Source organism: Amblyomma maculatum, chromosome 2, assembly GCF_055883805.1.
Source record: "Amblyomma maculatum isolate TAMU_Amacu chromosome 2, ASM5588380v1, whole genome shotgun sequence".
In the NCBI taxonomy this organism is placed as follows: Eukaryota; Metazoa; Arthropoda; class Arachnida; order Ixodida; family Ixodidae; genus Amblyomma; species Amblyomma maculatum.
Genome location: NC_139345.1, coordinates 136,389,751 through 136,406,932, shown reverse-complemented (window position 1 = coordinate 136,406,932; position 17,182 = coordinate 136,389,751). Strand labels below are relative to the sequence as shown.

Genomic DNA, 17,182 nt, shown 5'->3' with positions numbered 1-17,182 from the left:
TTAAACACAAAGTAGAAGAAAAAACAACGTGCTGATGGTGGGAACCGATCCCATGATCTCCGAATATCGCGTCCGGTGCTCTTCCAACTGAGCTACATCGGCCGCTGTCCCCCCTGCTACTTGCTTGGGTATTTACGTTGTCTGTATACGAACGTTGAGAGTGTTCACCAGCGCCGCCCTCAACCATAGCGGCGGACTTGGAACGTCCTGTGTTACCGCCAGCGTCACGTAGAACGTGATCAAGAGCGAGGACGAAAGCTGTGCTAGAACCCTCTTACGCTACCTATGGCTTCAAGATTGCCAGAACCGAGACCCCCGTAAGCCATAAGCAGATAAATGAAGGGGAAATGAGGGTGCTCGTCATAATACATGAAGGAAAGAAGCCAACAGTCGGCGAGGCCAAGGAAAGCATTGGGGATTGTACTTTGTCTTTTTTTTAATGTTTACTTTGATAATCACATAAATTAATAATGCAATCTGTTTAGTGGAAAGGTAATTAAACACTAAGTAGAAGAAAAAACAACGTGCGGATGGTGGGAACCGAACCCACGACCTCCGAATATTGCGTCCGGTGCTCTTCCAACTGAGCTACATCGGCCGCTGTCATGGGTTCAGTTCCCACCACCAGCACGTTGTTTTTTCTTCTACTTCGTGTTTAACTACCTTTTCCCTAAACAGATTGCATCATTAATTTATGTGATTATCAAAGTAAAAATAAAAATAAAGACAAAGTACAATCCCCAATGCTTTCCTTGGCCTCATCGACGGTTGGCTTCTTTCCTTCATGTATTATAACGAGCACCCTCCTTTCCCCTTCATTTATCTGCTTGTAGCTTACGGGGGTCTCGGTTCTCGCAGTCTTGAAGCCATAGGTAGCGTAAGAGAGTTCTAGCACAGTATTCGCCCTCGCTCTTGATCACGTTCTACGGGATGCTGGCGGTAACACAGGACGTTCCAAGTCCGCCGCTATGGTTGAGGGCGGCGCTGGTGAACACTCTCAAAGTTCGTATACAGACAACATTAATACCCAAGAAAGTAGCAGGGGGGACAGCGGTTGATGTAGCTCAGTCGGAAGAGCACCGGACGCGATATTCGGAGGTCTTGGGTTCGGTTCCCACCATCAGCACGTTGTTTTTTCTTCTACTTTGTGTTTAATTACCTGTCCCCTAAACAGATTGTATTATTAATTTATGTGATTATCAAAGTAAAAATTAAAACAAAAGACAAAGTACAATCCCCAATGCTTTCCTTGGCCTCACCGACTGTTGGCTTCTTTCCTTCTTGCCAAATGCCAAGCACATGAGTGCACAACTACACATCGAAAGAGACGGGAAAAAAAAGCGAGACTGCAACATTTCATTTCTTAACACGCGATAAAAGACGACGTGCCCCATGAGTATGTTCCGTCAGTGGAGTAGATTGGCCGTGCATTGAGCGAGGCGGCCGCATGGCTACCGGCGAGCGTGAGCAGCACAAAGCGACTACTAGCCCCAAAGTTTCGTAAAATCCTTGCCTGAAGCTAAGAAAGCGCATAGACAGTCATTCACGCGAATGTAGGATGCCCATGTACCAGTGTAGCTTCAACGTCGTCATATTGTCGCCTAGCCACAAGCAGATAAATGAAGGAGAAATGAGGGTGCTCGCTATAATACATAAAGGAAAGAAGCCAGCAGTCGGCGAGGCCAAGGAAGGCATTGGAGATTGTAGTTTGTCTTTTTTTTTAAATTTTTACTTTGATAATCACGTAAATTAATAATGCAATCTGTTTAGGGGAAAGGTAATTAAACACAAAGTAGAAGAAAAAACAACGTGCTGATGGTGGGAACCGAACCCACGACCTCCGAATATCGCGTCCGGTGCTCTTCCAACTGAACTACATCGGCCACTGTGCCCCCTGCTACTTTCTTGGGTATTAATGTTGTCTGTATACGAACTTTGAGAGTGTTCACCAGCGCCGCCCTCAACCATAGCGGCGGACTTGGAACGTCCTGTGTTACCGCCAGCGTCCCGTAGAACGCTGGCGGCATGTCTACGGTATTCCGGCATGTCGCGAAACTGCGTTGTTTGCTGTTTTTCAAAGAAAGGTATGTGCAAGAATACTGTCACTAGTGTAAGGAGAATACGAGCACTTATGTACTTCTAAGCCGGATGTCCAGAAAATGATAATCGGATAACTGCATTTTTATCAGTCTCCTGAGTACGTTTGCGGCATAGGTCTTCAGCAGATGGCCGGCGGCTGGCATCGCACTAAATTGTCGATTTGAAGGACGAGCTGTAGCCGCAATCGCATGCGAAATGTGTGCACAATTTTCAAGATCAATTTAACCTGCTGTATCATGCAATGCAGTGCGTCTGTTGCCCCAAGTCATATTGAGACAAGTTGGCATTGCCTGGCGCTTAGTGGGATATGCCGATGCGCGGTAATAAGTCTTGCCATTTCCAAGAAGCGTCATTTGGGCCCATTTTGTTGCGAGATTAGCAATCGAGGGCATATGGTCCGACCTTCTTACAGAGAGTACAGTGATTCGCCGAGAATCTGATGCCAAGTGAAGGTCGCTCTAGCGCGAATTGGAGGAATCTTAAACTTCCAAGATAAGGTTTATATTTTCCGCTTACCGCAAAACACAGTCAGTGACTGCTGTACGAATCCAAGCTCAAGCAGCTGTCAAGTACCCGAAGTAGGCTCACGCATCAAATTAGCACACCTCAAGATTATTTATGTGCTCCATGAAAATAAGTTCAACTTAGTCGCCACTCAGTATATCCGATCACCAGGAAGACTCTGTATATCCATCCATTCGCCATTATGCTATACGCACCTAATCTAGACCTGCTTAAGCACTCGTTCCTTCCAAAAACAATTCTTGAATTTAATGATTTGAATGCGCACTTTGTTTTATACCCCGAGTCAGCTGAAGCTTACGAGAAAAAAGTGGAATTGTGTTTCTTGTAGTAACGTGCCTGCCTTTCTTTTGTAGTTTTTCCCATGCTCCCCTGTCACAGCCCGTAAAGCTTACATTATTGTAAATAAAAAATAATAATACGCTCACTGTGTAAAGGCTTTCAGGGTCCCAAAATTTCACTGAATCAGGACTCAGCAAGGGTGGACAGATATCCCTCATAAACGAACCTGTAATAGTTGCATTCCACAAATTACCATAAGAATTCTCTTGTTTCTCCACTTTTTCTTAGCAATTCTTCAGCAGATCTGTGTGTTCTATTCCCGATATCCTTGTACTGTATAGCGGTACACTTTTATTTTAACGGCCACCTGGGGACGTAGAAGTCAGCTCTTCTCCACGATCGAGCCGAGAAACTGAGGAAACGAATTGAAGATAAAGCCCAATTCTTACTGGGGTACTAAGGGCACGATGGGATCGTCTGAAGCGATAAAGGTATGGGCAGAAATTGTTTCGACACAGCTGTATAATCAATAACTGCTGGCTGCCAAAGGCTTCAGGTGCACGAAGTGACTCACTGCAGCCATGTTGAGCACCTGAAGTAGCTGGCTTCGCTCGCATAGTCTATTCATTGCAGCAACAATTCGATTAGATACTGCTTACCTTGGATTCATTTGCCCTCCATATGATGCATTTTACCGCGTTCGTAATGCAGCTGTTTCTCTCCTTGGCACGCATCTGCTAAACGTACAGTGTAAACGTTGCTTTGCTCATGGCCAATTCATCCCTCACGAAATATATTTAAATATGGCGCCACTCAGTAGGTACTTGTAATATATAGAGGAACGGCAATCATAATTCAGGCTCGTAATTATATTTTTCAGCATCGACGGAACAGACCGTAGGCATAATAAAATTTCATTTTGCTAGTGACGATAAGAGTGCGCGAGACGACGAAACGTGACACAGATGGTGTGGAGGCGGCTCGACTGGCAAGGGACGCAGTGTGGCAGGTACCATATAGATGCAAAGTATTCTATTTATCGTGAGCATGGGCATTCACATGTAATAGTCCATTGAAGCCGGCAAGGTGCTGGTTCAGAGTCCAGTCTGGTGGCCACCTAAGTCGGAGGCGCCAAATAGCCATGAACCTTTGCCGTTGCTTTATAGAAAATCAGCGAGGCGTCTAGTCATGACACAGTGTCTGTATACGTCACGTGCTAGGCCTGAAGCTCACTTCTCGGCGCAACAACACTTTACAGTTCAGATTATTGTGACAAAAACATTCTTAGTGCAGCATTTAGGTATTAATGAGATGCTGTTTCGGTTCCCATTTACCGCATAGATTGCGATAGGGGTTCGAACTAACGTCATACGTATCTCTTTTAATCTACGCGTTGCCACTTACTCTAAATATATCCTGGGGAGGTTACTCCTGAGCTATGAAAAGATTTCGTCTTAACTTCCCTAATTTGTTACACAGTTTCAGGTCTGTGTGCAGTGCGGATAAAGCATGGGAGCTTCATATCGATGGCTTGGAACCGCACTCTAACAGCAAGGAGACACCTTTCTCCCAAAGAGCCACATTGCATCTCTTCTAAGCTCGACCACTGTAACAAAGTCGAAGCCTATTAGTGCCATGCTCATGTATTTAAATTTGCACTTTTTCCTTACACGAATAACGACTGGAACGAGCTGCCTAGGGATGTAATGGCCGCATCTAGTGTTGAATATTATTTTACTTGATATATGAATTTATGCTACTGTGTGTCAATATTAGTTCTGCTATGGTAAATAGTTACCGTATTTGTTATTTTTCAGAAAGTTGCTATACGCTCTGTCAATTTGTATTTCCTTTGTCGTTTTCTTGGCTGCATGAATTGTTCCTGAATTATTTCCTCGTTCGGCCCACACACCGTAATGCCGTCCAGGCGATGTAGTAGACTGAATAAATAAATAAATGAATAAATGAATGAATGAATAAATAAATAAATAAATAAATAAATAAATAAATAAATAAATAAATAAATAAATAAATAAATAAATAAATAAATAAATAAAATTATTAAATTTTAGGTTACCATGACCGATTCTGTGAAATGTTTTAGAATGTGTGTAAAAAAGTTTGCATATTTGTGAAGTTATGTATCGGTAGGAATAAAGTTTGCCAGGTGTGTGAAGAAGAAGAACCAGCATGTGTGCGAAGTAGAAGTAACAAACCAGCAGCAGAAGAAGCGAGCGCCGCCAGCTGCGCGCGCCACACGCCTAGAGAAGCACGGCGTCGACTCTTCGTTCGCACCTAAGATCGAAAATATGGCGCTGATGACTTTGGCTAGACAAAGCCAGTAAAGCTTTAAAACAATCATATCGGATTCGCATTAGTAGAGCTCGAATCTTGGAGCAATGATCGAGTCGAGCAGAGCGTTTTACCTCTGAACCACCGCTGCGCTGCTTTCGTTCGTTATAATCAGGTTTAAAGAGAAAAAACGTGTTATTTGACTTGGCGACTCAGTATCACTTGTTAATAATTAGGAGTTTAATAACGATGCGCCACTAATGGTGCGCATACTCCCAGACACCCTTAGAGTGAATGGGGGTAGCTGTCCCGGTGTAGATGCCCTAGATTTGAGTGTCAAGCTCAGCCGGAAGTCAACTAGATTGTTCTGACAGAAGGAGGTGGCTGTTTGGTGCCCAGCTTTCGCCGGTTCAAGAGGCTCGGAGTCGGAAGCAACAAACAGCAAGGGACGATACAGCGGAACACTTAATACACAGAAGAGAAGTGCACAAAAAGGCAATGCTAAGCAGTCAACCAAAGAGGCGTTCAATAATGCAGAGGCTTTACAACGCAGAACAATACACGAGAGAGTCAAATAAAGAAACATCAATTTGTTCACCGCGCACTGTTGCAGACAGACGCCTGGAGAGTCACGATGTGGCCGCCATGTAAGACGAGCGCCGCTCCCTCGCAGATCTGTGGGCTTGGCAGCAGCGGGTGAACCTTGGGAGTCGAGCAGTAGCACACTGCGAACACGCCGCAATACTAGCTCACACACTGACTGACTCACAGAAGCTACGCGATCTCAATAAATAGGGCGCGCCGCGTCTGTCTGTTAAGACACGCCAAGGATGGCACGCACATACACTTAGCTTTGCTTGTTGAAGCTTTCCTTTTTTATCCCACCGAGCCACGTGTCGTCATTGGCTAGGGGCCGCCGAAAATTCCAGAAAAGACTAGCATCATCCGGCTGGTTGATTCACCTTCACTGCAGGGTAATTAGAAGGAGGGTGACGCCGTAGCGTAAAAAGGTTACGCGCTCTCCTCGCGCGGGGAAGGGTGTTTCTGTAAAGTCGTCGAACTTTCGATGCGGCGCCAGCCCAATAAAAGTGTGCGCCGATTTCGTGACACTCAGAAATCGTGCGACAAACCCATGACAACGGAGATGACCTCGGACGCCAGGGCCAAACTTCTCCATTTCTCGCGTCGGCTCCATTGGCGCCTTTTGTATAGCTGAAACCGCTGCTTCTCGGGATCCCTGCTACAATCGGTGTATCAGAGGCACGCTCTGCCAATCGTTCTTATTTTATCCTTCAACCCTCTTCGGCGGTACCACTGGCATTTCGATTCTCTGACCGTGCACCGTAGCCCTTTTTGGGAACTTTCCTTTTGGTCTGCTGATCTAACTTCCCATCAAGATAAAGATAACGCATTCGCCCTCAACGAGAAAACGAAATAAAAGCCACGTTGTTAGTGTGCCCTTTTCCAAGTAAACAGCAAGAGTTGACGCTGTTATTAGGAGGCAATGCTAAATGGCTAAGCTAAGCTGTCGTTCGTTCTGAATTGGTGGCATCAAGTTCCTTTTGGTGTAGAAGTCAGAAGTTTCAACCACGTGGAGCAGGAGTTCAGATTTTCCTTCCGTGATCAGCGGAAGGTTGCTCGTCTAACAATACCTTAACAAGAAAGAGCCAGAGAGTACATTTTAAGCGGAAATATACTTGGGTAGCGTGAACCTCTGTGTTTAGTTAGTGAATAACTATTTATGTTCTTCTTATAAATCATATATTACCACGCAGCTGACGGATACGATAAGGACGGCAGAGGTGGCGGCGACGATGGTGATGAGCAGCACGGAAAATTCGCCAGCTACCCTCAAAGCAGGCGTCCTAGTAGTCCTGTTACAGGTTTCAAGAGGACAACGACGACCGAGTAAGGGGCCCCGCCAATTATTGGTATTGCTTGGTCTAAAAAAGTGCAGCTTCATACATTGCCTCGTGTGTTTACGCGCATTTATTTTTTAGAGGAGCGGAGTCCCTTTTTTGGTTCGAGATAAAAAGTCTGGGGAAGCGTCTCTAACAATAAGATATGCGGATGCCTCTTAGAGCCTATATATTATGACACTCATTCAACGTTTCTGAGTGGCCGAGGAAAGTGCGCGCTTAGATTCTAAGGAGCAGCGATGAAGTACGTGGTCAACCAGTCGACTATTGTTTTTTTTTTTTGTTGACAACAATCGCATTTCTGTTTTCACAGATGATGGATTACCACCAAGAACCTGCAGATTAGCGAGTCATTGTGCCGGGGCAGCATGACTATATTGCGTTCTGATCGTGGGGGTGCTTAAAGGGAAAGCGGAATGGGTTTTGTCATTTTACGAGAATAAATCAGCCAAAGGTATAAAACTTGCACGTAAGGAATGGGAATTTCTTTTTGTGTTAGCATTTCAATTGCTGATGTAGCCACCGAATGAAGTGACATAGAAGTTGACACTTCTCCGCATTGCGCAGCACAGGGCTGAGGCAGCAACAATGACGTCATGTTTAGCGGCGTTACGCTTCATGCGGAGGAACGACTGCTTCAAGGGATAAAACCAATGCTACAGAATATATAGCTCATGAGAAGCTTACCAGCAGCGGACGACGCATGGCAAGATGCGGGCGAAGTGAGCGGAAATCGGAAAATTCGGGAACAGTCACATCATGGGTTTCTCTTGCATTATTCTAATGCATGGAGGAGAAACCTAAAAATTTAAGTCGGCGGTTACGTCATCGTTTTAAATGCTAGCGCCGCGAAACTACTTTACGCACTTTCCTTCATACTTCGTACGTTCTGTTCATTGAATTTCGTCCAAAGGTTAGAAACCCAGTTTAGCTTCCTCTAATTACCCGCTGTTAGCCATGTGGTTGTGACAGCGCGTCGTCATCAATCCACAATAATTTTATGACAACGGCCCTCTCATTCGGCTGGACATTTTATGTTATCACAGTAAAATTCCTTGCCTCGCCGGACCTATTTAATTAGCAAATAGTGCAATGTGCCTGTGAGCGATACTAAGAGGAATCGCACGTTTTTTAACCTCGGTGTGAAATCTCAAGAATTTCAAACGTGGTTCAGCGCTTCTATGAGGGCAGCGATGTAAGGAGCCTTTCTATTACTTATTTGGGACGAAGGCAGTCCATCAAACGGAATGTTCACTGAAACCGCATGCTTCGTGAAGCCTCGTCAGCATTGCGGCCAGTTGCAACCCTAAAGCAATGGAGAGGGTCTGTGTCTTATTAGAGACATTAAGTTTAGCGTTACCGCTTACCGTTACCCTCTACTTCTACCGTACAAACGTCAGTACGCATGCGCAGGTTACCCTGCTGGCGACAGATGGCTTCCGTAAAATTCCGGCGGACTCCGCACGCAGGGACCAATCAGCGCTTGCTATACTGACGACGCACGGTAACGGCAGACGACCGCGGTCAGCGGCAGCGGCAAACTATGTCTCTAATCTTTCCGGGTCAGTCATGTCCTAACCAGCAAAAGTACGCACAGTCATCACAAGCAATTCTTCCATACCTCTCAAGCTATTCCCCTTTCCTCAGCACGTCCATCTGCCCTGTCCTTGTAAATTTCTGAATTGCACCAGCCTACAATGACCGCCATACACAGCTGCTACGCGCTCTCTGGCTTGGCTTCTATGCTTTTACTTTAGGAAGTAGCCGGGTGTCCTTTGCTCGCAGTGCATTACCAATCCAAATCCATTTGTCACCTTGAATTCGGTTAGGGCATCATTAGGGCATGCGCTTTTCCTTAGCCACTCTGCTCTCTTTCTGGCTCCTAATGTGAGATCTGATACATTTTCATTTCATTACTCTCCGCACTGTTTTCCTTTGCATTCCATTATAATAACTGTTTCATTTTATGCCGCAAGGCCAAATATGCGTTGCATTGGAAGAAGGCATCATCACAACCTCGCCAAAACAGCACAGCATCATCGCATATTAAAATGACCGATAGTGCGGTGTTAACAGCTGACATAGCGGTACGCATCTAGCTCGGTCACAATAAACATTAGGGAAAGCTATTTTAACATTTGGGTCAGTCGAGTGGCGGGTACAGCATTGCAACGAGAGCTGCTATTCTTAGAGATTATTGGGGCTTTCCAGATCTCTAGCAGAATACAAAATATATGAAAATTTAGTAAGATGGACACACAGCATGATCACGGTTAGTGTAAAGCTAAATTATAAGTATCATCGCATATTTCGCCATATTACCTAGAACTGAAATTGAAGCTGGCGAAGCATGAAATTCGTAAAATAAGTTTCCAAACGCTGGCGAAGGATGCAATTCGTAAAATAAGTTTCAAAAACAATGGTTTCTTTTCTACAGTCGTAAGGTCCGCACGAAGGGTTAATAAATGCAGGATGTCCGCGTATTCTTCCGCCACCTCGGAAGATAGATTTGAAATGAGGTGCTGGTACCTAGACGTGTCTGACTTGAGGCAGTGAGGGTGGAAGATGGCTTCCATCTGGACGAAACACACTTGCGGGTTCTTGCGCAAGAACGATATCGGACGAAGCTGGTTGGCTGTAAGGTCCCGTGGGCGCGAGGTAGCATCAGGTGGAGGAAGGTCGCCCGAAAGCGGTGTCGGTTCGGGGTGGGTCGTTGCTATGTCTGGAATTACCAATGTTGGATATCGCGGGATTTCAGCGAGGCACCAGAAGTAGACGGGCAGCATAGAAGGCTTCCGGGACCGAACTGCTCGTGCCGGGCTCTCCTCCACATTCCAGAGCAGTCATCAAGGCGCCTACATGGAACCTCAATCTTAGAGGCACCACGCTGAGATGTCGGGGGGGGGGGGGGGCGCTACAAATATATCAGATATGCACAGGGAGCCTAATGTGAATAGTGATGACGAATCCCGCCATAAGCAATCGAGCCGCGATCGGTACGCAGAGTAAATGCTATAGTCAAACTGCAAACTCCTTGCAAATGCAATCCAAAAATGTCTACTTGAATCATGATGCACTTTGTAGCGCTAGAATCCCGCCTAGAACCGGTTGTAGGAGGAGACACTTGTCATCAGATTTCCTGGCTAGCCATGATGAAGCAGGCAACGTCTTTTTTGAGAGTGAAAGCGCGTGTAGTAAGTAGATTTCAGTCAGGAAGAAAGAACAGGCCGAATATTTTATAGAATGAAAGAATTCAATGTCTGAATATTCTAGCGTAGAAGTGAAGATGCTTTTGAATTTATAATATTGGTATATTGCTCACAGACTGAATAACGGAGTAAATTGCGTAAGAATAGCTTTTTGACTACAATATTCAATTCAGTGGTTTTTATTTATATATGCAGTTAGTTTTTCGGGCCTACAGCAGGATTGAGCAGAAACAGTAAAAACGGTACAGAGCGCCACCCATATACTGGGGAACACTATACTGAAGAGAAATAAAAAACAAACAAATACCGCACTCATTGCGCAAACCAGATCACGTGCACATGCAGTCGTGTAGTACGCTGTTTAGTTTCAGTGTGCTCTAGAAATTCTTTCTTGGCGGTATCGCGAGTTTCCTCTCAACGTTTTTCCATTTTTTGAGTTGGCAATACCGATCCGGCGCATGTGCCGGAAAAGATTAAAAATATTTAATGACTGTACATCATGTATTTTGCACCTAGTGAGCGATGTCAATCACCAAATCACGCCCGTCGATCTGAAGTCGCCGTATTTTGCAGTACCTGTACCTATCCGGAATAACGTGTCTATTAAGGCCTTCTACTGAATATACCTGGTTATTAGGATATACTTTAGCAGGGGGTAGGGAGCACTAGTGCTTTGTAATCGTGCTAAGCAGTAACGCTATCGCGAACTTATTCAGTCTGGTTAGGACAAATACAACTTTCCTGTAAAGTTATAATTAGGTTGACGGTGCTATTTAGCGTACTGCCGTCCGGCTGTATAAGTCCAATTGTTTACCCATAATAACATATAAGGTATATCTTTCTTGGTACACACTTCTCTTGTGGTTTTTTCAATAGCCTTGTTTTAATACAGCGCACATTCCGGTAAAAATACCATAACAAGCTTAATCGCGCGTCGACAATCAAACTGTTCACTACACGACTAGAACTTGTCCTTTTTACTTTTTCACAACGCTTTAGGCAAAAAGCGTAAAAGCAATTTCCGGGAAACGATCCCTTTTATAAAATCTCCTGCGCAGATGGAGGGCTCTTATTTCCCTCTAAAACCGTCAAAAAGCAGTAATATCCCTTTCCTTTTACGGTGTGATAGACTACTTCAAAATGTGAACGGGATGTTTCTGGGCAGGCTTGGGATACACGAGTGGAAAACTTGGTGAAGATGTGCTTCAATACGGAAACTACTTGACCAATGGTTTTAAATTTGCTATAATTTCCCTCGCCTGAAACGCAGAGACCGTGGTAATTCAATTCTAGTCTTTAAGCGCCAATTTTATGCTTGCCCTTGCCCAGTATTTTGCGCGAAATGAGTTCAATATGATGCAGGCTTTAGGCCAAAAGATTCACAAAAAAGGACCTGTTTATTCAGGCTGGCGCCAGGTTTATTAAGCTGGCAGCATACCGTGACAGTATTGTGCGATCCCTCCTATAGTGCGCCCAAATGATAGAGAGCGACTTTGTGCCCACGTATAGGAAGTGACGCTAAACAGCATCTCTGAACGTCGATAATTTGAAGCGACACGAAAAAAGTTTGTTTCCGGAGTATAAAGCATCCGTCATGTGATGACTCTCTGACCTGGTTTTCTATCATTGTCATTTATAGTGAGACTGCCTGTCTTGTAGGTATATTTGATGTCACTCGTGTAGGGATCTTGCTTCACTTCGCAAAATTGTTATAACTCTCGGACACGAACCCAGAAATAAGTGACAGTTTGCCTCAGGTAAACGAATTCAGGATAATAATAAAACTCGCATTCTGCAATCTGGCTAACTTTTCAGGGCCGGTAGAAGCGAACGAACCAAATCAACTCATGACACAACTGTATTTCCCACAAGTCGTTGGCCTGCTGAAGAGATGGAAATCTCAGAAAAGGCTACATCTTCCTTGCCAGAAACGCTTACTACAACGCCTGCTACAACAAACGAAACTACCACTACAAATAAACAGACAACGTCGACAACCATAAAGCTTACAACGACAAAAACGACTACTACAACAGAAAAGACTACAGAGACAAAGCCTACCACAACGACAAAGACAATCACAACTGCGAAGACTACTACAACAGAGAGGACTACAACGACAACGACTACAACAACCATAAAAAAGACGACCACAACAACAAAAAGGACCACAACGACAAAGCCTACCACGACCACAAAGAAACCTTGTAAGTCTTTTTATTTCATCACCTAATCAATGATATTTACTCCCGAGATATCTGAAAAGATTTGGAATGTACTACCACGCCATTAATTCGCGCAAGACTTAAAAAACCAATGTAATTAACGTTTCCCGTCATGTACACTGGTTTCATACACCATTGTATGTTTTTATTAGCAATTAAAGATTTCTTAGGAGTAAGAATCTTAACAACCATACAGAAAAACTAAATTGATATTTTAAGGAATGCTTGAAAGCAAACAAGCCTCTTCAGTTTTATTGGCGAGGGCACGTGCTGATATATACATTTTTCTGCATTTTGTCACAATGTCTGCACATGTGAACTATGACAAGTTGTAGCATTTAGAGCAAAGCCCGAAACCAAGCCAACTTCAACATCAGTTCGCACACATAGGCAGCAGGTAATCATAATTCCTGCACTATGTGGTGTATCTCACGCAGTTACAGGTCCGCTTGAGCAATGTGGCGCACGAGCGAAAATGGGCGATAGCCATGCGTAGCGGTCCGTGGTAATTTCGGCATGCATTCGAGACTCTATGAATGAATTCTGTGTTGCATTAGACAAAGGCGCGACTATGTTACTCGTTTATCCTATGGCGCATTTTAGCACCCTCATGTAGTGGACCCAAGCATAGCAGGATGGCGCTGCGGGCGCCACTGAACAGCGCCCTCTCCGGGCAACGCTGCATACTTTATCAGGCAAAGCGAACTTTTCCCCTGTAGACTTTCGTGTCTTTGTGCGGTCTGTACGTGAAGCCAGCTCGCGTTGCGCGCGCTCGCGTTGTTCGCAGTGTTACGCGCTCGCATTTGTTGAAATAACCTTACACGCGCGCGCCCTGACTGCAGAGCCAACTCGCTTTGCGAGCGTTTGGCTCTCGCAATTGGATTTCCATCGTGAAAGAAAGCTATCCAGCATGTGCGCTCCCGTTTCTTGCTCGCTCTTCACCGGATGTAGGTGAAAAACTCGCGCTTGAACGAAGTAAGTTTGAAGGTAATGTGCGGCGATGTTCACACTTCGATGGGGTGTTGCAAGAAAATAGCCGACAGCTGTGGCTTTTTTGAAGCGCAAATGTAAAAAAGGGCGAGCTGTTAGTCGCCTGCATGAATAAGGGACACTTTTTCCGTGTGCTGTGAGACTTCTGCGAAAGATTTGATGCGCGCTCAAGTCGTTTCGAGAATTCGTATTTTGCGTGCGTTAATCTCTTCAGCCAATTTCTTTTTCGTGATGAAATAACCGCTTATACGAAGTGAAAAATTAAAGGCTACCCTAAACGAATCCGCGGCACGAATGCGTTTCGCTTTCTCGCGTCTTCATACGGTACCCGCTTGGCATGCCGTGGTTGCTGCGGCGCAGTTGTGCTGTTTGCATTTGTCTGTCACCTTTGCTGTTTATGTTTCCTCGGTTCGTTATACGTTTTGGCTCCACGTGGCTGACCTGAACGCGTCTGACTGACACTTGGCGTTTTTGGATGAGGGCGAAATATGAAAACGCGTTTTGTGATGTTGCGGCACGTCACTAAATACAGGTGGCTGAAACTGAGAAGTGATGCACGTTTCTACCGTTTCTCGACATCGAGACAGCTTTGCTGAGTTGGACGCGTCCGCTGGCCTGTCAAAATTCAACCCTACCGCCTGAGTTCGCTCCGTATAAACAACTCGGGGCGTGGCGGGAGGATTTGTTCTCAATCCCCGTTGGCTGAACATTTCGACCACATGTGATTTCGCGTTGCATGAATCACCCGGGACTCGACGGCGTAATGCTGCGTGTTCTCGTTCAAGTCGATGAGCATCAGAAAGTGTGTCCCCATTTTTGTTTGAGGTAAATAAGGGGCACAGCTGTGTCTCTCAAATCGCGCATCAGTGTGTTCGCCCCTTTAAAAGTGCACCTTGTCTCTTCTTTGGCGTCTTTCATCAACGATTAAATCGCTTAGGTGATGTGATGTACAATAATCACCCTATTTACGAGCCCGTCATCCCTATTCCTGGGTCACCATCCTGGCAGAGAGGAGAGATTTCACCGTTTTGTTAAGACCGTGATCAAGTTCCGACGTTGGGCTTGTTTGCCGCGCCTGTGTTCCGGAAAAATAACTATTCAGTGTTTTTCTTGCCCTCCGAATAAGTAGCTCAGAAGGGGGGCAAGTCAGTCTCTACCGAGAAGAGTCCGCGCTGGCGGGATACCGAGAATACGGGAGGGGTCAAGGGGTCAACCTCTTGTAGCGTAGACGACGCGCAGAACCCCTTTCTTCCCTGATAAGCTGATCCGTGAGAGAGGCGACGGGGCATTCTAACCCGCGTCGCGTTGGCATTGCCCTGTATCTGCAGCCCTGCTTCTGAAAGCGCTCTCAATGAGAGTGTGACCGCGGTGGTAGCGGGCATGAAGAATGATCCCTCATTCTTCGTATACAGATGTACCCGTCTGGTTGCGACCGACGACGTCTCAGTAAATGGACCTTGGATGTTGCCTTTCCGTGAAACGGCGTTCACAGATTAATTCTTTGAGACTGGGAAAAGATGAACCCGTGGGGAAGCGAGTGTTTGCCAGGTTTCTGGGAGAAATACAGAGTCCTCTGATATGACGATAGTTGAAAGTGTATACGCTTGTACAGTGTTATTTGAGATGTCTTTGCTTCTTTCTCCTGTCCTTCATTGGCAGTGTTCTACTTTCCCCAATTCGTGATTGGTTATGTTTCCCTTTCTCTAAGAATTTATTGGGTGACTGTTTGTGAATTTGCCCTATTGGAACCAAGGGCTGGTTTCGTCAGGTTAAACTACGACTCAGTCAATTGTAAATATGTTTCTCCTTGCTTGTATATTTCTGTTTTTTATTATGTATTAATAAATAGTTACCCTTTTCGGAAGTGTTCTCGAGTAATGTGATTGTACAACATCGAACCTGCAAGACGTCAAGCATCCTACAAACATCATCATCAACATATTTTTCTCTATAAGAACCAGAGGGAAAATCAACTGGCGCAGTCGACAGGATTGCAACGTCTTTCTGCTCAAGGCATCTGACGGAAGGTGGAAAGATCAAGTCGGTGGACAAGCTGCACAGCGGTACGTCCTAAAGGAGGAAATGTGAGTCAGTGTCGAAATAATGACGCCGGAAGCTTCTACGGAGACTGCTGGTCGAGATGAAAAGGACGCAGAGGGCTCAAGTAAGTGAGGAGATGAAGGAGCTGGGCGACCGACGAGTCATGCAGGGTTCTAATACGTTTGCTGCGGAAAGAATCAGGCGTCTGTGTTGAGGTTCAAGAGAGGAACCAGGTGACCAGCAAGTCCAAAAAGGTCAAAGTGAGCACGTTGCTGAAGGAACCGAGTCGTCGTACCGAGAAAGTTCAAGCCAGGGTGCTGCTGAAAGAACAAAGCGGCATCATCGGGAGGTTCAATTCAGCGAGCTGCTGCGAGAGCCAAGACAACCTATTCGCATCCAGCAGCGGGGAGCCTGCTGTCGTCACCCAGGACGACGAGATCGCCGTGGCAGAGGAGAGGAATCCCAGTGTGGATGTAGGAGACCTTTCTGTTTTCTCCGGATTCACCATGCTTGTGTAGTGTTATATGCTACAGAGTAGCTTCGATGACTGACACTGAAATGGCTGCCGCGGGCGCTGATCTAGATAACGCATCGCAGTCTGCTTCGGCAGATCAGGTGCATGTTAACATGTAAACTTTGCTTGCGGAGAAGGAGAAAAGGGTAGAAACTTTTGAGGTTGAGAAATAGAGGCTTTACAAAAGTTAGCGCCATCTAGTGAAAGAGACAGAAACTGTGCGCGGCGGCCATGTTTTGTTCAGTCCGCCCGCGCCTCCCAACGAGTACGCTGTCAACGTGCGACTTCGTGGAACCCGTGCTTGCACCGCAAGCTGCATTGGAATGATCACAAGCGATTGTTTCATTTTTAATATCACAGCAGTCGCTGCTAGCACCAAGCTCTATTCGGATTGATGCCACCATGTTGCTGCGTACCCTTCTGCAGCAAGCGCACTGTCGTGGATGCGCACGGAAGCAAGGTATACGTGTGCATGCGACCGCTCGCTTGTAATCATAATCGGTTTTACAAGCGTCACTTGCATCATGTAAAGCATTACTGCCCGTCCCTCTGACTGGGAGCTAGCTCATAGATTGTGCTATCACCTAAAACAGCAAGGTTGCTTTGCGTGCTATGGAGCCTTGTTAACTTGACGGATAAGCTTATGCTTTGATGGAGGACACGGGAGAAGGAGCAATGCATGTATACTGAATGCTATAGTTCAAATACGTTCTCTGAAACCTGTTGTACGTAGGTTGTATTTACCATTGTTTAATTTATTTGAGGTGCAGCGGTGGCGTAGTGGTAGAACATCCGCCTCGCATGCAAGAGGACCGGGGTCCAAATCCCGGTGCCGCGCAATTCTCCACCGGATGAAAGAAAAAAAAATCCGCGTGTTGATGGAATTGCATAAACAGGTTTGGGGTGCGACCTCATGCCGGTGAACACCTCCGGCAACGCACTCCCTCACCAGAACAGGAGTTGGCCACCCTGGTGCAGTAATTGGCCGCAACCTCCTATGATAAGCTCCATAAAACCCCGGCCCTCAGTCACCAGCGGCTGCGGAACAACTGACCACGGCGGCGGTCAGACCTGTGACGCAGCAGGGGG

At 45.8% G+C, this 17,182-nt stretch overlaps 1 protein-coding gene across 1 annotated transcript in view; it reads left to right on the top strand.

Annotated features, from left to right (window-relative positions):
• The window catches only part of LOC146199959 (uncharacterized), an 83,545-nt gene extending 67,448 nt beyond the window's left edge, over window positions 1-16,097 (top strand). Inside the window, exon 3 of the mRNA XM_084592245.1 lies at window positions 15,775-16,097. Within this exon, the coding sequence (XP_084448371.1) occupies window positions 15,775-16,097 (323 nt within the window). The remainder of the gene's footprint in view (window positions 1-15,774) is intronic.
• The last annotated feature ends 1,085 nt before the right edge of the window (window positions 16,098-17,182 follow it).